At 39.3% G+C, this 21940-nt stretch overlaps 1 protein-coding gene across 8 annotated transcripts in view; it reads right to left on the bottom strand.

The window, feature by feature from the left end:
• The window catches only part of FMNL2 (formin like 2), a 314076-nt gene that overhangs the window by 103159 nt on the left and 188977 nt on the right, over positions 1 to 21940 (bottom strand). For all 8 annotated transcript variants that reach the window (XM_054479312.2, XM_054479310.2, XM_054479309.2 and 5 more), the window contains exon 3: positions 4639 to 4719. In XM_054479312.2, coding sequence (XP_054335287.1) covers positions 4639 to 4719 — 81 coding nt within the window. The remainder of the gene's footprint in view (positions 1 to 4638; positions 4720 to 21940) is intronic.

The raw sequence follows: 21940 nt of genomic DNA, 5'->3' as shown, positions 1-21940 counted from the left end.
GTGGCAAGAGCTACACCCACACCCGGGACTTGGTAGCCCATGAAGGCCTGAAGCACGGCTCAGCACAGCAGGCTCCTGTTACCCTGTCATCTTCTTCTGAAAGCCCCTGGCTTCCCCACCAGCTGCTTCTAGGCAGAGCCCCCAAGGAAGCAGATAGTCTCACAATTCCTCCATAAATGCCATTCCCAAGACAATCTAAAAAGACCATGTCAGGTTTCCAGAATCCAGGTATAGTAAGAAATAGGAAATAAAAATATCCCCAATGTGATGGAAAAGAGAGGCACTCCCCTCTTCTGTCGAAATAGGCCTAACAAATGGTGGCATACTTGAGAGTTTGGAGGACACCCAACCCCAGAGCTTCCTAGACCACTTTCCAGCAATGAGGAGGCTCAGCACAGTACTTAGCTTGAAAATGGAGTAATGGCCAAGCTCAGTGGCTCACGCCTGTAATCCCAGCACTTTGGGAGGCCAAGGTGGGTGGATCACCTGACGTCAGGAGTTCGAGACCAGCTTGGCCAACATGGAGAAACCCCGTCACTACTAAAAAGTACAAAAATTAGCCAGGCATGGTAGCATAAGCCTGTAATCCCAGCTACTCGGGAAGCTGAGGCACGAGAATTGCTTGCACCTGGGAGGCAGAGGTTGCAGTGAGCCGAAATCGTGCCACTGCACTCCAGCCTGGGTAACAGAGCGAGACTCCATCTCAAAAAAAAAAAAAAAAAAAAAGAATGGGGGCAAGTAGTGCAGGATGGGCAGCTAAAGGTATTCTCTCTCCTTAAACTCTTCCTTGGAGCTAAAAATTAGGAATAGAGTAGAGGAGAGTCAGTAGGATGGAGCAGGCAGTCTGCTGTGTATATTGAGAAGGGAAGAGAAGGGAAGAGAAAGGAGACAAAAAATTCTAGGGTCTCTGGTCACACAGCTAAGGCAACCATTTCCAGATGTGCTGGCTGCTCAATGTGGCCACTGCCATGTCAGAGTCCTAAGTCTCCGGCTGCCTGCACAGGTGGTTGTCAGAAAATAACTCAGCCTTCCAAGCTCTGTGTTGTATGCACTTCTGACTCATTCCCTGCAGCCTTTGCTTCTGCTGGGCCCCTGATATACTTTGGATATTTGTCCCTTCCAAATCCCACGTTGAAACAGGACCTCCAATGTTGGAGGTGGGCCTAGTGGGAGGTATTTGGGTCATGGGGGCAGATAGCGCCTGAACTACTTGGTGCTGTCCTCGCGATAATAAGTGGCTTCTTACTCCTAAGAGTTCCTGTGAGATCTGGCTGTTTAAGAGAGGCTGTTACCTCCTCCCTCTTGCTCACCATGTGACACGCCTGCTCCCCCTTAGCCTTCCGCCATGATTGTAAACCCCAAGGCCCTCACTAGAAGCAAATGTCAGCACCACACTTCCTGTACAGCCTAAAGAACCGTAGGCCAAAATAAACCTGTTTTCCTCATAAATTACCCAGCCTTAAGTATTTCTTTATAGCAACACAAAGGAACTAACACCCAGCTCCTAATGCTGCCTTCTGCTTCCTCAGGGCAAGGTCATCCCTTACATATGCCATCAGGCACAAGGGCACCCAGTGCTACGCTGGGAAGTCTTGGAGTCCACTTCTCTAATATATACACAATGAGTGCTAACACTTTGCACTTCTAAAATGTATCCAGAATGCTTTAAAACACTATGAAGAGAAATTATGTGCCCGTGGGGAGCCAGAGAGGATCCATGAGCAGTCTGTACTATTCTCCCTTCCCTCCCCATCAAGGGAGGCCTGGGATGAGCCCACAGAGGCAGCTGAGCCCAGGATGAGCCCTACAATAGGTTTCATCTCACAACTGCAGCGCCAGCAAAGGACCAGACTCCTTTAAACACAGACTAATCACTTCCTGGTATTAAATAAGGAGGCTGGTTTGGAGAGTTCTGTTCATAGAGATATCTAATTTAGGCTCTTCCTTTCCTGCCCTAGAGGTTTCATTTAAAACTATTTAGAAGAAAATCTAAATAGAAAATGCTTAAAAATTTTTTTAAAAAAAGCAAATTAAGTATCTTCTATTCAATTTGCACAAAAGATTAACGAATCAAGTATTCGAGGACTCCAGACACAGTTAAAGGAAAACTGCCCAACCTAGACTGTCTGGCTGAAATTTTAAGCCCCGATTTGAAATCTTTTTCTCCCCCACCATAATACAGCTGAGAATTTTAAGCTCATTTTAACTGCAAGCCATGTCTTATTTCAACAAATCTCCTTTTTTTCCAGGCTTTAAGCATTACAATTATGTTGTGTGGAACAGATCATTTCCTCCTGCCAGTTCCTGACAGAATCTTACTAAAAGCAGGGGTGGTTAATCCACCATCCATTTTATTTTTTCTGAGCTGAATGACTGATCTTGAAAGATGAGGCACAGACCAAACACAGCCATTCAGGTGAACGCACATGGGCCAGGGCAGAAATGTCAGGAATGAAGGCCCAAACAGACATCTTTTGTCCTGCTCCAGTTTATTATTTGTGAGGAAGCAAAACATTTTCTGGGAAGCTTATCTGTTGTTTTGTTTCACTTTGTTCTCTTTGCCTAAACCCAGAAACAGCTGATCTAAAGGAAAACTGGGACTGTGCCAGGAGGAAGTCCACCTCTTCCTTCTAAGCATCTTCCTCCATGTGGGGTATGGAAGTGGGGGTCTAAGAAGCACTCTCTAGGAGTGTGCATATTTTTTCCTTTCTATTCAGAACTGGAAAAATGTGGAAGGAATTTTTTGGAGGTAGGATGAATCCTGCATGAGGAAAGGTCTCAGTCTTCTGTATAAACATCAGCATCTCCACCACACTCAGCTCAGGGTGAGCATTAGGGCTCAATGCTGAGGTTTGAGCCATCTAGCCTGAAGGTTACAAGTTTGGGAATTTCAGAAAACCTTTAGAAATCGATTCTAAAATAGAATCTTGCTGTCCCTTTGCAAAGAAATAGTGCAGAAAAACACCTGTCTGGGGATGTATTTTGTGTATATGGGTGTGTCTGTGTTTGTTTATTTATTTTTCTTTTTGAGATGCAGTTCTTTGCTCTTTTTGCCCAGGCTGCAGTGCAATGGCACAATCTCAGCTCACTGCAACCTCTGCCTCCCAGGTTCAAGTGATTCTCCTACCTCAGCCTCCCGAGTAGCTGGGATTACAGGTGCCTGCCACCATGCCTGGCTCATTTTTGTACTTTTAGTAGAGATGGGGTTTCACCATGTTGGTCAGGCTGGTCTTGAACTCCTGACCTCAGGTGATCCACCCACCTCAGCTTCCCAAAGTGCTGGGATTATAGGCGTGAGTCACTGTGCCCAGCCTGAGTGTATCTTCCTTTACAGACCTCTTTAAACTGATGAAAATAAGACTGCCACATTGTTAGGGAAAGGGAGAAATGAGAGAAATTAACAAGAACTGAACAACAGTCTCATTTGTAGGACCTGACAACAGGTCTTTTAGAAAGAAATGTGTGTGCCACATTTACGAAGGGAGAAGTATCATGATACTTTGACAGGTACATTCCTGGATTGAAGGTTGTGTCACATTCAAGTCACATATGACATACAGCCAGTGATGAAGTTCTGCACTATACCGTCATCATCACTACTAGATTTTATTTCCCCTTGTCTACGTATTAACCATAAGAGAAAGGCCTAGGAAACTTCCAAAAGGAAATAACAACAGTTCTCCTTTGCTGGACCTTTTTTTTTTGGGGGGGGGGGGGGTGGGCGGTGAGGGGAGGAAGAGTTAGAGTAGAAGATAAAGAAAAAACAATTTTTTTTAATGCAAGCATCAAGAACCCTGGAAACAGCGGTTAACTAGGTAAAGTATACCGTTCTTTTCTCAAGAATCACACACTGAAACAACAGAGAGAATCAGCCTGAGAATTTTCGTTGGAGCCTTAAAAGCAGGAGTTGTAGAAGGTCAATGGAAAAACAAATGCTATCTGGTAAAGCACCCATTCACCCATCTTAAGCAAGGACAGCTCTGCCCTGAGACATCCCAGGACTGATTCAGGCCCACAGGGCCATGCCAGGCTACATGCTTTACCAGGCTACTCATACCATGAGGCATCAGTTTAAACCAATTGTGTGGCTGCACAAAGCAGGGCTTGTTTGTAAAAGCAGAGAGTCTGTTGAGAATGGAATCAGCTATTCTCTCCTTACCTTCTCAGACCAGGGGCAGGGGTTGGAGGGGCCGGGGAGGGAGCTACTAAAAGCATCAACACAGGATGTGAGTGCACAGCTGGGATGACAAAGGCCCATTGATTTTTCAAGGTCTCTGGAAATGCACCCAGGTATAAAAAACTGAAAGGCAAGTATTCCCTTTGCAAAGCCTGCTCTTCTAGGGGCCTGAACACCTCTGGACTGCACTCACTGCCCTGTGTAATTGGAAATAGCAGTGACTCAACAACCATCAGAGGTACGTAACTCTCACGTCAGGAAAGAACTTTTATACACATCTTCAAGTGTGAAGGTTGTTTTTTTTCCTTTGTCTTCTTACGTTGTTGGTCTCCCAAGGTTGTTTTTTGTGGAGCCTCTGGCAGAGGCTCTAATGCAGAGGAAGGAAGGTCTCGTCCAATGCAGGAGGATTCTGCTCACTAATAAGGAAGCAACAACAAAGAGTGGAAACAAATCCATCTTACCTTCCTGGTTACAGCTGGATCCAGATAGCCTTTGAGCTTTTGAATGTATGTATGGGGAGGATTCTTCACCTGGAATCGTTCCTGCAGAAAGCACAAAAGTCCAAAGCATGAAAGGTATGAAGCCATGACACAGTCAGCCACATCAGATTATGTTACCAAAATATGACCAAAATGCATCCACAGTATAAATGTGGCCCTGCGAGTGGTCATTTTGTACTGTTTTGCATCTTGGTAGTAGATGTGATCCCCTCTTTGCAGAGGAGGAAAACTGAAGCTCAGAGAAATGCAGAACTCTCTTTGATGACACTGCTGGTCACATGTACATGTGGGTTTGAACCCACATCTGCTCAACTCCAGAGTCAGTACTGCTTTCTCCGTAGGGCCCTGCAGCTTCCATTCTAGGAATGGTGTTTTGCCCACCCTGTTTCAGGTCCTCCTTCAGCAGGTCTTCAATCTTTTGTATATTCTTTTAAATATCTTCAGTGTTGGCAAATCTTTCTCTTTTGGATATTTATTTTATCTTTGAAAATAACAAAAGATTTGACTCAAACTGATAGAGCTAATTTTTTTTCAAATATGAGCAATGCGTCAATTGCTAAATAACTGGAATGTGGGAGTGTATGTTTGCATGGGTACACATGTGTGCGCCGACATCAATGGATTCCAACCTGGAAGATCCAAAAGTATCCTGAGCAAAGGCAGTCACTGGAATAAGCATAAACATACATAATATACAGTCCAAGGTGATATCTGAATGCAGGTCAGGGGTGGGGCCCAAGAATCAACATTTCTAACACGTTTTATGCTAATGCTGCCAAAAGAGGAACCATACTTTGAAAAATTCAAGCCATGTGTATCAGGTTTTATAGACCCTAATGTCCAAAGCAGAACAGGCAACAGTAAAAACCTGGGTAGAAGCCACATGTCCACAAACCATAAAATGAACCAGTACTTATATTTACATTCATACAATGGTATGCTAGATTACAATGAAAAGAAGCCATGTACTGCATGCTCCTATGAATGGATCTCACAAACCTGATGCTGAGCCAAGAAGAACACCTGATTTCTTCTCATTTATAAAATAGGTGACATTAAACTTTAATGGTTACAGATACACACTCAAGTGGTAACACTATACATACAGATACATGGTTTTATATTGTGTGTATATATGTGTACTTGGAGATGATCAGCCTGAAAGTCATGGTTGGAGGACTGAGGTGAGGAAAGTCATAATCAAAGGGGGAAATATGGCACATTCCTAAGAGGCCAGCAGTTCTATTTCTCGATCCGAGTAGCAGTTACAAAGGTGCTGGCTTTATACTACTTACTATGCTGGTTCTCGGGCTTAACTACCTTTTCTATATAGATGCTATATTTCTCACACACAAAAAAGTTTAAATCAGCTCTAAAGGAAAAAAAAAAGATTCATCAAGAAATGAGGACAAGCCTGGGTAACATGGTGAAACCCCCTCTCTACAAAAAATACAAAAAATTAGCTGAATGTGGTGGTGCATGCCTGTAGTCCCAGCTATCCAGGAGGCTGACGTGGAAGAATCACCTGAGCCTGGGAGGTTAAGGCTGCAGTGAGCCCTGATCGTGCCACTGCACTCCAGCCTGGGTAACAGAGCGAGACCCTGTCTAAAACAAAAAAAGAAAAGAAAAGAAAAAAAGAAATGAGGATAATCTTTATCATGTTCTTTTCTACCTACAACCCAAAAGGTATTTTCTTACTTTAATTCTTTATAATCTGATTATCACTTACTCCACAACGGAATTTTTTGGTATTTCACTCTGACAATTGGCCAGCATGTGCATGTATTTGTTCATCCCATAGAAACTCGTATTTCTCCAACACAGGGAACCACAACATTCTGCATGGTCCACTGAAGCCTTGCTTGCTTGTAGATTTTAAAATGCTAAAGGCTACTGTAATAATACTGAAAAGATAATCTTATTATTTAAAATCTATATTTGTTATTGTTTATCCTTGAAAATAGGGGGAATGGTTTGTAGTAGGACACCTATTAATATTTTCCCTTTATTTAAAAATAATCAAGGTAAATTTTGTAGTATATGAACTCTATCTCAATCAAGCTGCTTTTAAAAAAAGAGCAGCATACTTTTTCTAATTATTCCTTCAAATGTTCTATCTCGAGAGCAATTTCTAAGTAATCACAACTATTCAATATCTCTAGTGCCATCACTGTGTCTATGTATAAACTACTTTTTTTAAATCACCATCACTTCACCAAGGAATCAGAGGGGATCCTATTGCCATGGGGATTTAGCAGTAGTCCAGCTGAGGGCTAAAATAATCACAAGAAGCTCAGAAAAATGAACTGATGAGCTATCTAGAAGCCAGTCATTATTTCCAACCTCATGTATGACAACAGCTGATGCCAAACACATATCAGAATATAAATAAATATTATCCTTTTAAATAATATAATTCCAATTATTCAAAAAAAAATTTTTTGAGACAGAGTCTCACTCTGTCACCCAGGCTGGAATGCAGTGGCACAATCACAGCTCACTGTAGCCTCAACTTCCCAGGTTCAAGCGATCCTCCTACTTCCGCCTCCTAAGAAGTTGGATCTATAGGTGCAGGCCACCATGCCCGGCTAATTTTCTAAAGACAAGGTCTCACCATGTTGCCCAGGCTGGTATCGAACTCCTAGGCTCAATTTTATTTTTACAATAATAAAATTTGGTGGAGTAGCACATATAACACATTAGCATTCACTCATTTAGTGAGCCCTATCTTTGACAGTCAGTAAAGGCAGCTTTTTTTCATTTCCTATTTGGGACTGTGGCGACTCAGAAGGCTTACTCAAATACACACATTTGCTGGTCCTGTTGACTGGACTATATTTCCTTAGGACTTGAAATTATGAACAAGGTCTACATGTAATAAACTCACACTTTTTCAAATATGCTTATTTAGCATTTGTTGTTGTATTCCACATATTTTTCATTTGTTTGAGCAGCTTACTGATGTACTTCCAAGAAAGAGAAAATAAGGAAGCCTCATGCTTTAAAACACAGTTGGTCCACATTGCATCCACTTCTAAGAAAACTCATGGAACCCGTGAAAAAGTTTGTGGCAAATGGGGAGAAAGAAGACAGAAAAAGAAGATTCTGAAGTTCACTCTTGATTCTACCCACCCTCTAGAAGATGGAGTCATGGAAGCTGCCAATTTTGAGTGCTTTTTGCAAGAGGATCAAAGTGAACAGAAAAGCTGGGAATCTCAATGGAGGGGTGATAAGTATCAAAAGGAGCAAGATCACCAAGACTTTGGAGGTGCCTTTTCAACTCATGTTGATAGCTCATCATGACTAAAGAATATTTTTGTTCCTAAGAATAACATTTCTACACAGTGCAACTGAAGTTGGTAACTTAATAAAGGTGCTTATATCATTGATGTCGACCAAGCAGGCAACAAGGGCCTGAAAATAACATGGGATATGAAGCAGTTTTAAAAGTGTGGGTAATGGAAGACTGCCAACCAAAGCAGTTTCGACTTTTAATACAATATCTAAAATTCTAATATTTAGAGGGGAAAATATATTAATTCAAATAAATAGGATGCCTATAATCCATCTGAAGTCCTTCAAAATAAATGTGTTTGGCAAGGTGCTGAAATTTTCTTATGTAGTTTCCCAATGTTTCTGTTGTTCAAATTGACCACACTGAAACAGAGAGAAAAGGTTTGGCGAATCAGGTGCTGAATTTATAACTCAAACAGTGGTTCCTTTAGATATTAGACAGGCAACCCCAAGTTTTACAAAAACAATTGGGGCTTTGTATTCTTCCTCCATAACAGTTTTATTTGGGTCCTTGGATGTAGGCCGAGTTTTCTTTTCTCTTCTCCCTCTCCTTCTCTCCTTCTTTCGTGGTTCCCACTAAAGTTTTATGAGTTTTATTTAAGAACTCATAAAAATACAGCCGGGTGCAGTGGCTCACGCCTGTAATCCCGCACTTTGGGAGGCTGAGGCACGCGGATCACCTGTGGTCAGGAGATTGAGACCAGTCTGGCCAACATGGTGAAACCCCACCTCTACTAAAAATACAAAAATTAGTCGGGCGTGGTGGCGCGTGCCTGTAATCCCAGCTACTTGGGAGGCTGAGGCAGGAGAATCACTTGAATCCAGGAGGTGGAGCTTGCAGTGAACTGAGATCATGCCACTGCACTCCAGTCTGGGCGACAGAGAGTCTCCATCTCGAAAAAAAAAAAAAAAAAAGAAAGAAAGAAAAAAAAGAAAAAAACCTCATATAAAAAATATTCCAGATAATGAATTTTAATCCTCATCTTCCTCTTCTCTGAACTGGTTAATTTAGAAGTAACGTAATTTGTAACTCCTTGCCTTTAGCAACTACATGCAATCCATCATGTAGATGATTCTTCAAATATCTTTTAGTGAGATATTTCAAATACAATTAACTTTTCATGTGGGGCAGTACTTTTTGTTTCTCCAATCTTTAACTTATCTTTCAGTGACACTTCACAGTTTATCACATTCTTTAGACCCCTTAGCTCACTCAAGCTTCTATATCTGGCAAGTAGATATTATCTCCATTTTGCAGATGAGGGAACTGAGGCTTAAAGATTAAATGACTTACCTGAAATCATATACTCTGTGTGTGTGTGTGTGTGTGTGTGTGTGTGTGTAAGGTCGTTGATGTATTTTCCCAATGTTTCTGTTGTTCAAACACAGGTTTTCTGACTTTTTCTGATGTTTGTTCGTTTTACTACACTATAATAAGCATGCTCATCTTGAATTTAATAGTATAAACACTTTTTAAAGGGTGGAAATACGTTCCATTCTTCATTGAGTCCCAGTATATAAAAGAATACTTGGCACACAGTTGATCTTCAATCATGTCCAAAGAATTAAACTTTTTAAAAACATCACATACAAGTCACTTCTTTCATAAATTAAGGGTAAGTTTTAAATGTAAAAGTACACAAAGAGACTATAAGCACACTCTACAGGATGTACCCCAGCAGGTTCAGTAGACATAAGTTAGTCAAGCTCATGTCAGAGCCAAAGAACATTTGCTGATGAGCCACAGCTGTGTCTCTCGTAGATCTAAAGCCATCTAATGCCTTTCATAACCATATATTTCCTCATTAACCCAATCCCCTAAGGCTTATGTTAGCTTCCTCTTTCCCTACTGGTTGCCTGGAAGGTTAGGCTGCCTATACACATACCTGCCTTGCAGACAAGGAAAAGACAAAACACTTATTGGACTCCACTTAATGACCAAGTCTACCGCAACCCAAGTTGGGAAACTAGACCATTCTGAAAAGAACTAAGTGACAGACTGTGACAGGGGTGTAGTAATTTAATTAGGTAAGTCACAGCAAACAGAATTCATCGGCTATGCTACGACATGGCCTTTTCTACTAGACACAGACAGGCAGACTTAAGTTCTTTCTAATAAGCTGAACTGTTTCTTTGGTTCCTCCTCTCCCTACATGTCCTCCTCTTTCTCCACTTAAATCTAATAGAGTTTGTCATTGAAAGCCTTTCTGTGTAAAGGTTTGAAATTGGACATTCCACTCATCCAGCTTAGCATTTCTGATCTTTTACATCCTCTCTATCCAATTACATGAGAAATTAATTGGGGTTAACTTGGTGTGAGCTAGACTCAGAACAAGCATGTTATAAGCATTTCCACTCCATAAATCACATTTGGATACACAATCAAACAAGAATTCCATTCCAGTTTATCTTATACCTTCATATTCTGAGGCTTAAGGAAAGAAATTATAACATGACATCTGAAAATAGAAATCTCAGGGAATGAATGGCTCTCAGGGCACACACTGTTGAGTTTCTCTCCCTGTTTGGTATAGCCACACAGTCACTGGCTCTATTTCAGTGGTGTATTAGCAGAGCTACATAAACTGCTTGAACGTCCTCAGGGATGAATTAGATGTCACCATCATTACGTGAGTATTAATGTTTTATTATCTTGATCCTAAAATAATTCATTTTAGATAGTAACAATTTAAAGGGCGTTGTTTTTGTTCACATAATGTCACTATACTTGAATGTTTTCTTCCTGGAAGCTGGAAGTAGTTGGGCATCCTTTCCAAAGGCTGAGTAGGCAAACTGCAGTCTCTAAATGAGCCAGTATTACAACTAGCACTATTGCTATTAGTAAGTACTAATTTGTAAGATTTAGCTTAGTACTAAGTACTCTTCAGAGTTAAGCTGACAGACATAATTCATATCCTCAAGGGTTTTACCCTCTAAAATAGATAATGCTGACACAAGTAACAGGGAGAAGAAAAGATGAAAATAAAATGTTGCAATATTGTATATGGACAGAAAAGATTTATCCAACATGGAAGAGGCCAAGAACAGTGCACCTGCATGGTGCAGGGTGGACTAGGGGAGGGGAGAGGGTTGCCAAGATCAATCAGCATCCCTAAACAGGAGGGCCTGAGGTAAGCCCTAACACCTTGCCCTCCCAGGGCTAACCATTTATACAAATAAAAAATGATTTACAAAAATAGACCTAGATTCCCAAAGAACTGAGAGAACCAAAGTCCCCAAAAGAATGCATGCTCCTTGTTCCCCCCAAAATAAAAATTCTGAAATTTCAGATTAGCTGGCGGACTGTCCCCATCTACAGAAAGTATGCGTATGAGCATGTTGGGCATGGTGAGATAGGAGAGGACAACTGACAGAAAATGAAAAAGTATTAAGTCTCTGCCTACTGACTATAATAGATGGCCAAGAAGGCAAGTTCAGATGAGATTCTAATTTGTATAATGACTACCAGAGGAAGCTAGTGCCAGCTGGGCTACTATTTAGAAGGATCCCAGTGGTTATTATTGGATGAAAACATCTTGCTAAACAAGCCCCTGCCTCTGAACATTTTAAATCTTACTAACATGTTTGGATCCCCTGTTTCCAGGCACTAACATGAAAACTTTAAAAAAGGCTTTTTACTCTTTCACCTATCCAGAACACATTACAGAAGATACTGTAAAAAGCACAAAAAGAAATAAATTCAATTGCAAAGCATTAAATCTCATCTCTGAGATGCAACAGACATAGTTGTAATACAAAGTAGAATATGAGAAGAGCCATATGTGATTCTCTCAAAGTTCAAAGAAAGGTGAGGCTCTTCCCAACTGGGATGATCAAAGGAACCTCCCTGGAGAAAGTGGCTTTTGAATTGAATTTTGGAAGGCAGGCAGTGCACAGATATCCTGGGATGGTATAAGAGGCAGGAGACAGAGGAGTTTTCCAGATGAAGAACATGGGAACAAAAGCAGAGAAAGGCGGGATATGTGGTAGTAACTTCAAGAGGTTTAGCTGAGTTCTAGTAATCCAGTTTATGAAAATTGCACAAAGGATCTACATGGTAAGTCAGAACAAACGACAGAGGATGTCAAATAATAAGTTAGGAATACAGGACAGACAACAAGGAGTCTTGAATAGTGAAAACGTGCATGATTAATACTGCGTACCTCTTTCCTCCGTTCCCAACTTTTAAAGTTGGCCATTTCTGCACTAGACTAGACGTGAAAAATCAGCACAACAGATTCATTCCACAGCCATAGTTTCTTGGAGAGCCTCAAAACATTCTTCAGCTCTGAATATGAAATCATTTTGCTAGTTGAAGAGGAAAGGACAACTTTCCAAGTGTTCCATTACAGCTCTCAGACTGAAAATAACCTCTGATGAGACTTTTCCAAATGCTTTCTTTTATTTAGACTAGCAAGAATTTACTCTAGTTCAATGAGTCTTTCCTGACCAAAACATCCTATAACTCATTTTCTAATATGTAATATTGAGTAGGTTTCTTTAATCCTACTTCTCTTACTTAGGAATGCCTTTCAAACAAAAAGAAAGTACAGACGATCTTTCAGAGTCCCCAGAGATGGTCATGTATCATACAAATAAAACATTAGGGGTTGGGAGAGAACAGAGTTCAACATCTGATCAGGAAAAAAAAAAGACAAAATAAGCCTTAAGAGTTCTTGTAGAAACCATTAGGCAATTCAAGAGCACTAACATTTTTCAATTACTCAAGATTTTTTTTAAATTACAAGCTCCGATTTTAAGAATTGCTTTTCTGACTACAGTTAAATTAATTGGCTTCTCTGAAACTCCATTGGCCTCAATTCAAACAGTGTACAAATTGTGGGTATAATTATCGTAACTTCAATAGGTGCTAGCTGAATCAAACTGAACTGGAATATTCACTGAGGCGGTTTTTTTGTCAGTGAAACTTTAAAGCAAGCAGCATGGGAGGAGCTAAAGAAGCTGTTTTCCACTAAAATCAATAAGTGGTGCGAAGGGTCTGATACATGCAAAGAAAGCATGCTTGTGAACAGAATAACTGAAAATAAGAGAAATTCATCAGCTCTTAATCATCCTACCCTTACCACTTGCTTTTATTTAATTTAGACACAGATTTAAACATAAGAACCAAGCTGAGAATACTGAACTTCAACTTTTATCCAAGGCAGTTGTTTCTATTACAGAAGCCATAAAATAGTGTTTAATTATAAAACTGGGTTTTGGTAAGTACGATGATATAACATAAACCATCTCTCTCTACAAAGGCATAAATGAAGTGGTGGGAGGTTGTTCAAAAACAATATTCCTCTAGGCACAAAAAATTGGAAACATTTTTAAAATATATCCCTTAAAATAGCATCCAAAATCATGACATTTAGAGATAAATTTAAAATATGTGTAAGACCTGTATACTACTAGAAATGTCAAAAAAAAATTCCTGCAAGATATTAAAAACACCTAAATTAATAGAGTACCATGTTCATAGATCAGAAGAGTCAATATTGTATAAATGTCAATTCTACCGAAATTGATCTACAGAGTCAGTGCATCTTCTGCCAAAATCCTGGAAGGTTTTTTTCTTAGAAACTGACAAGCTGATTCTAAAATTTATATTAAAATGCAAAGGAACTAGAATAGCTAAAATAATTTAGCAAAAAAAAAAGTTGGAGAATTGACACTACCTGATTTCAAGACAGTAATCAAACCAGAGACATATTGGCATAAGGATAAAAATACATATGAGTACAACAGAATAGAGAACACAAAAATAGACCCACACATATATGGCCAATTGGTTTTCAAAGATACCAAGGTAGTTCATGAAAAAAGAGCAGTCTATTAAATAAATTGTGCTGAAATAGTTGGAGGTACAGTTAGATAAATATAGAAGCATAAATGGATGGATGGACAGACAGATGATAGATAGACAGATGAGGAAAAACTACAACTCCACCCTTAACTCATCCCATATATCAAAATAGATTATAGACTAAAACATAAGAACCAAAACTGTAAAATTTCCAGAAGAAAACATAAGAGATAATCTCTGTGACCTGAAGGTAGACAAAAAATTTCTTAGGAAACAAAATGCAAGAGCCACTTAAAAAATAAATTCAATTTAATCAGAAAAACTTTTGTTCTTCAGAAGATATTATTATAAATACTAAAAAGTAAGACAAAAACTAATGAAATATTTGCAAAGTATTTGTTTGATAAAGACTTGTATCCAGAATATTGTTTAAAACTTCTGCAGCTCACTAAGACAAATAACCCACTTTTTAAAAATAGGCAAAAGAGGCCGGGCGCAGTGGCTCACACCTGTAATCCCAGCTCTTTGAGAGGCCAAGGCAGGTGGATCACTTGAGGTCAGGAGTTTGAGACCAGCCTGGCCAACATGGTGAAACCCTGTCTCTACTAAAAATACAAAAATTAGCTGGGCATGATGGTGTATGCCTGTAATCCCAGCTACTCAGGAGACTGAGGCAGGAGAATCGCTTGAACCCAGGAAATGGAGGTTGCAATGAGCCAAGATCATGCCACTCCACTCCAGCCTGGGCAACAGAGTGAGACTCCATCTCAAAAAAAAAAGAAAAAGAAAAAGAAAAAAAATTAAAATAGGCAAAAGATTTAAACAGAGCAGATCCTTCAACAAAGATATACAAATGTCAAACAGGCACATAAAAAGATGCTCAACATCATTAGTCATTAGGGAAATGCAAATTAAAACCACAGTGAGATACTGCCATATGCCCATAAAAATGGCTAGAATTTTAAAAGACTGACAATACCAAGGGTTAATGGGATTTGGAGCAACAGGGACTCTATTACACTGCTGGTAGGAATGCAAAATGGTCTAGCCACTTTGGAAAACACAACTGGTGAACATTATTGTATATAAATTGGCCCTCAATAAAAATAATTAAAAACAGTATATCAAAGTAATTTTAGATATTATTTATTTACTTTGTTACTGAGCACAACTCTCTTGAAAAAGTTTATCTTGCCCTAATGAAGAAGAAATGCACCAGAGACAAGCCAAATATTCATCTTTGTCAATTAATACTTTTGCAGGAAATAAAGTACTCCAAGGGATCCTATAAACCTTAGTTTTACTATTTCAAAAACATATCATTCATAATTCTACTTAAAGAATTAAAAATTATGGTAATTGCATCACAATTTTTTAGTCAGGCTAAAAATGTACTTCCATACCGCAAACCATTAATACGACTTCACTGTCATTTCATATTTGCTTAATTCACTAGCTTGATCCAACTTCTGTACCTCACCTCACCCCTAAACCACATCCCATTCTCCTAGATATATAAATATTCTCCTTCTGAAAAACATAAAAACTAAAGCAACATGTGCTAATAACATGAAGACCTACATCTTAAACCCAGGCTCCAGTGATCCCACTGTATGCTTTCCCCTGAGATCTTATATCTTAGGCCGGGTACAGTAGTTCACGCCTGTAATCCCAGCACTCTGGGATCACTTGAGGTCAGGGGTTCAAAAGCAGCCTGGCCAACATGGTGAAATTCCATCTTTACTAAAAATACAAAAATTAGCTAAGCGTGGTGTCAGGTGCCTGTAGTCCCAGCTACTCGGGAGGCTGAGGCAGGAGAATCACTTGAACCTGGGAGAGGGAGGTTGCAAAGATCCGACATCGTGCCACTGCACTCCAGCCTGGGTGACAGACCGAGACTCTGTCTCAAGAAAAAAAAAAGATCTTACATCTTAATTTTACATTTAGCATAATAAACACAAACACCCCTTCAAATTAGCCCCACATTCTTTCTTTTCTTCTTCAGATCCCATGATTAAGCAAACAATAGTTTCAATCTGTGACCCACATGGTCAAAATCAGTCATTAAGCCAAGCTTTCAAATAGGATCTAAGGATAGGCAGAGAAGGAAAATAGAAAGGAGGTCCCTCTAAATGGGTCATTGCTGAGGACAAAGATATATAATAAGCACACACCTAACATCTTATAGGGTTTTAGACTGACTTGAAGTTATACTTTATCTGAAAATATGGGTACATATATCAATAACTGAGTGACTGTGGTCAAATTGATTGTGAAGAGAACCAACAGTGGTTTTACGAGTAAGAAACATCTGTATAATGATATTTCTAGTACCTGAAGATACTGCTACAAGCCTTGGACTCATCCTCAGCTAGTATCCGCCATGTTGATGGAGGATATACACAGTCTCTGCCCTATGTATAGCTGTTTCTTACAAAACCCAAACCATATTTCTAATTAGTTTTCCTCCTATCTTCCTGTACTCCCAAATATCTACAGTATCATTAGAAATTTAAACCAATTTACCTTGTATTTCTGCTACCTAAATAAATGTTGTTTTACTACTGCAGCATGGATAAAGACTGTAGACACCTCAATTTCCTCAATGACTTTAGAAAATGACTTATTTTAAACTCTCTTTCCTTGAAAGTTCATCAAGAATACTGTAGGCAACAAGGAAACAGTATGTATCTGGGCTAAGAGCGTTCCATTATATATTTAGTCTTTCACAGTTTACTTTTAAGTGTATGTCTTAATCTTTTTTCAACCTTGTTTTGAAACATTCAGCATAATATTTTCTGAAGCATGATGGTCTTAGCATCTAGCACATCACGCTTCACAAGGTGAAGTCAATTATTTAATTGCTTGATGGTGGAGAAGCTACAATTGTATGGTGGTTTTCTCAAAAAACTTTTTTAAACAAAATTTTTCAGAATCAGGCATCAGTAGACTTCAGTTTTAGTTTCAGCCCAAGCACTTGCTGTACAACTTCTAGAAAGCCATTTGACTGTGTGTCTGTGTGTGTGTGTGTGTGTGTGTGAAAGGTGAGCAACAACAGCCTTCCACAAACAAAGATTATGAGTTAAATGGCCAAATGTTAAAATGACATAAGGTAGTATCTGTATTACTTCGTAGAAATTCTTCGCTAAACTGCCTTAATAAATCATTTTAATTTGCTTAGCAATGATTTTCTAAAAGATAGTGTCAAAGATCAACCTCAGTGTCCTCAAGTTTATAAAAGTCATTCATATGATAAACTTTACTTCAAACAAGACAACCACATAGTCTAAGCCAGCTCAGGCAATTAAGTCGTTTTTAAAAGGTGGGGTGGGAGTGGGGGATCTATAATTCCATTTGTATTACTAGCCAGGAAGGCAGGCACTGTGATATACATTTTGGCAAAATACAGCCTAAAAGTTTCTTTTCTTTTTTTTCCTTCCCCACTTATCTTGCTCCTTCTAAAGCCTAAACATTTCAAACGAGACTAAGCCCTTGATGTCTAGCTCTGGCAACGAATACCAAACAGTATTTCTGACAGAGTATTTCTATCAAGCCACCAAAAAGGATGGTTTTAAAAGGAATAATTGTTTCCTCTCCTCTTTTCACTACCTTTCTCCCTTTTTCTCTCCCCCGACTCCAATCTCTGTAGGGTAGGCCAGCATTTTTCTCTCCACTATGAAAGCTATAGGCCAAAGGAAACCTCTAGAAGAGGAAAGACGTAATGTAAATTCACTTCTAGGTTCAGACTCAACTTTCCAAAACTCCAAAAGCTCAACATACAAAGAGTTGGTATCTGCTATTTGATTGCTTTTCCAGTGTTTTAGAATCAAAGAATCAGAGACCTGGAGTGAGTCTTAAAGGAAAGGAAACTGCTTTTAGGAAGGAAATGAAAAGAAACTTGACTTCTTTTCAACAGCAATTAATTCAGTGCCTTTTCTCAGGTTTGGAGAGCTCAAGAAAACCAAGAGTCCCTTGGAAATCTCAAGCAGAAAGTCACAAAGACACAAAATGCCTTTTTTTTTCTTCTGAGGTGTGGCAAAAATAACCTCGTCCCACAGCCAATTCTTGTCTGGTACATTGCTGGAACTCGGGGACAAACAAATTGGCACTACCAACCATTTGGAGTCTTTTCCTTGACTTACAAGGAAAACTCAGATCCACACTCCATGTCTCACCTCACTCTTTCCTTTCCCTCGCCTATAAAACTAAATGCCTAGTCAATGAATAAATTAATGAATACATAAGGGCAAGTTTTAATACTGAATACAACCTAAAACAAATGAACCATAAGACTATCAAAATTGGTAATCGTGGCAGAGACTAGCAGTCGCTGTTTAATAAACGTTTTCTTCTCCCTCTGGGTGCTCAGCTAGTCTCCATTTCTCATCCTTTTTTGCAGGTCCTTGTCAACAAGTAAGAGTGCAGGTGATGCGTGCCAATTCCAGGCCTTGCCCACAGACTTCCCAGGTGTGCATCTGCATGTTCTTTCTCCCTTTGACTGGAAAGAGATGACTCCCAGGGAGAAGTGGAAGCTGTGTGTTGAAAATAGCCTCATCTGGGTCCCTGATTGTGTAGAATTTGACCCCCAATGGCCAACAATATCCAACCTGATTATGTAAATTAAAACCTTACTATGTGAATCATTATACATCTTACTGTCTGTAGTGGGTTGAATGGCGGCCCCCAAAAGATATGGCCATGTCCTAACCTCCTCCCCCAACCACCAGTGAGTATAACCATTTGTGGAAAAAAGGGTGTTTGCAGATGTCATGAAGTTAAGGATCTCAAGATGTGATCATCCCAGATTATCCATGTAGGCCCTAAATCCAATAACTGTTCTTATAAAAGACAAGAGAAGACACAGAGACGAGGAGAAGGCCAGGTAAGGATGGAGGCAGAGATTGGATTTACACAGCCACAAGCCAAAGAATGCCCAGAGCCACCAGAAGGAAAGAGAAGAAAGGAAGGAATCTCCTTTAGGGCCTTGGGAGGGAACAAGGCCCAGTCAACAGCCTGATTTCAGACTTCTGGTCTCCAGGTCTGTGAGAGAACACATTTCTGTTATTGTAAGCCACCAAATGTGCAGTAATTTGTTATGGCAGCCATAGGACGTTAAGATAGCATCTATTCGTTACCCTATCATTTGGTGCACAGAAAACTACAAAAAACCTTATACTACAGTCAGTAATTTAGTTAGTAACATTTTAGGTAGTAATGATACTCATATTTGTTTTGAAAGTTTTTATATGATAGAAAAAGATAAATAATTATATTACTGTTAGGAATCAAACATTTCATTGTAAAAGAAAGGTAACTATAAAATCAAAGAGATTAAGCAAATTAATGAAAATTGATTTGAAAATATTGAATTCATAATTTCTGGACCTGTATTTTCAAGGTCTAGAAACTTACACTGAGAAGCAAATTCACTCAGCAGCTATAAAAACCTTTTGCATGCACTTCCTCATCTCTAATACTACCTACCACTAAAAAGAAAAGGGATCATTGGAGAAATGATTTATCCTGGGCCTGGGCAAAGAAGATACAAGTTAAGATACAAAGAAGATATGTTTCATACCATAAAACAAGCTATCAAGGATTAATAGGGTCATGTGAAAAGGACACAAGAACTAGCACCAAGAGATTCCCATAGATCAAAGAAGTGATCATATGAGCCTCAAAAATAATATCACATTGATTGAAACATGATGAACCCACGAAAATTCATGAGTTCATAGTGATATTCAAAAAAGGAGACCAGAGAAAACCCACTGGTTATCTTATGAGGTATCTATTAATCCAAATTCTTACTTAAAAAAATGGCAATTGAGGGGAAAAATTCCAGGAATAATTATATTCCAGGATAAACCAAGTCCCAGTTGAAAGCTCTAGTTACTAGTTTACTGTATTAATAGAAGGAAAGAGAGATTAGAAAATCATCTTTTTCCAATTTGTAATGAAACTGATTCAACAAAAGATTATCAATTGGTTTCAAACCCATTAGGTACAAGGTTGATAGGTAACTGGACACCAAACAGAATTCTCTCCAGCACAAGGGTAAAACACAGTTACACAATGGGGCCATCAAGTTGTCACTGGCCAAACTTATTTAATGATGGGACAATCAGACATTATTTTTCTACAATATTCTTGAAAAAGATGTTCAACATCAATCTGTAATGCCTTTAAGTCTAACTTCTAGTTAACAGGAAACTCAGGAGCTAAGACACCCCTAGGAAACAGGCAAATGCAAAAAACAAAACTTTCTACAAGAGGGCTTGCCTAGTATGTTCACTACATGAACATCATAAACAAAAGTCTACTCCAGTTTAAAGTAATTTAAGGAACACATGGCGAGATACAATATGTGACTGATCCTGTACCAGATTCTCATTTGAGCAAACTAGATAGGAAGAACATCTTAAGGAAAATTGAGAACAATAAACTGGACAACAGGAGATATTAAGAAATTACTATTCATTTTAATTGTGATGACCTTATTTGAATACAAGAGAAAAATTTTATAAGGTGCATACTGATTTTTTTTTTAAAAGATGAACTAGAAAACAAATACCAAACAAAAAATCTGACTAATGCACAATCAAAAGAATGAATGTATAGAGGGGGAAGATCGGATATCAAAATGGTAAGAGAAAACTAAGGGTCAAAAGACAAAATTTGAAAAGAATTAAACAGATCACAAAAACCTAATAATTTTAAAATAGCATTTAATCATACCACAGAATTATGGAAACGTGGTAAAAATATAACCAATTTAACATATTAAGTATAGGAAACATGTCAGTTAGCCAGAGGATAGAAGAAAGGGAGGAGGAGAGGGAGAAATGGCTGTCTGCTATCCCAACAGCTGGGAGTGAGAAGCCAGAAAGGAGTGAGCATAGCTAAACGTAGAATCAAAGCCTGGAACTTGGGAAACAGGGGCTAAAAGGCAGACTAAGTCTGAAGTCTAGGAGCAAAAAGGAGGGAAAGGGGCAGGGAAAGGTTATTACTGGCATCACCATCTTTTCCTTCAGCTTCTTCACCACTGTCTCTGCTCTTCCTATGCTTGCTCAAATGACTCTAACATAGCAGCCACCAACACCGAAGTAGGCTATAAAAATGCCACCACCGTCACTACTCATTTATTACCTCTGGTGCTCCAAGGACAAGCCCTCCTTACTTGGAGTGGCCCACAGGAAATAATTTATCAAGATTCTGTAGTATTTGTTTACTAGGCAGGAAAGAGCTTTAACTGGCTCACAAAAACATGAACTTTTTTTTAAAAAAACCGACACTAAAAACCATGGAGATATATTTGCTCTTTAATTTTTTAGGAAATTTAATTCCAATGGCAAATTGGCTTAAATATTGATGCACGTTCTCCAGTAAAAAACCTGCCTTTCTTTTTTAAAGAAACAGTATTAGACCACAAGTAAAGGGTTTAAAAAATAATTATATTCTTAATGATTAAATACATGTATATGGTATGGGTCAGCTATGTTGAAAAAGACAAGAGATCACCTCTCACAATCAGAGTAATGAGGCTTCTTAGTGCCACTGGCCTGACTCTGCTCTGGCTGAGTGGCAGCAGAGGGCTTCCCCTTCCCTAGATCAGGACCCATGCCAAGCCTGGAGAGATGCAGTCTGACCTCCCTGAAATGCTTAACACAGGAAGCTGAGTCTAAGTGGCTACAATTTCCTGCTACCTCTTCACGCTCATCTTTTGTTTTGTTTTTTAATCTGCTTCTCTCCATCACTTTATACAAGTAAAGAAAGGGGAGATTTTCCATGTCTCACCCTTCCCTTGGTCCCTTCCCCCAAGGCTACTATGCAAAGCAACAGCCAGCCATCAGGAGGCAAGGTCCACTCATGCCAAATCACCACAGAAAATAACCAATCACACCCTCAGCAACAGCAAACACAGAAGGAAGCTTTTATAACCCAGCATAGGGATGGCACCTCTAACAGCTTCTGGACTGGATTATATGTTGGTGGAATCTACACCCACCTGCGTTAGTCATCTCCAATGTCCTGAATTCTTTGACTAACCACTTTCACTTGATCATCCAGCAGAGGCACAGTTATGAATCCACAACCTGTAAGTTCTATACGCACCCCCTAAATCACTTGAGCAGCCACACACAAAACTTTGGTGAGAAA

The sequence above is a fragment of the Pongo pygmaeus genome, chromosome 11 (genome assembly GCF_028885625.2).
Source record: "Pongo pygmaeus isolate AG05252 chromosome 11, NHGRI_mPonPyg2-v2.0_pri, whole genome shotgun sequence".
NCBI classification, from domain to species: Eukaryota; Metazoa; Chordata; class Mammalia; order Primates; family Hominidae; genus Pongo; species Pongo pygmaeus.
Note: the sequence above shows the minus strand (reverse complement) of the source record. Positions and strands in the feature narration are given on the sequence as shown.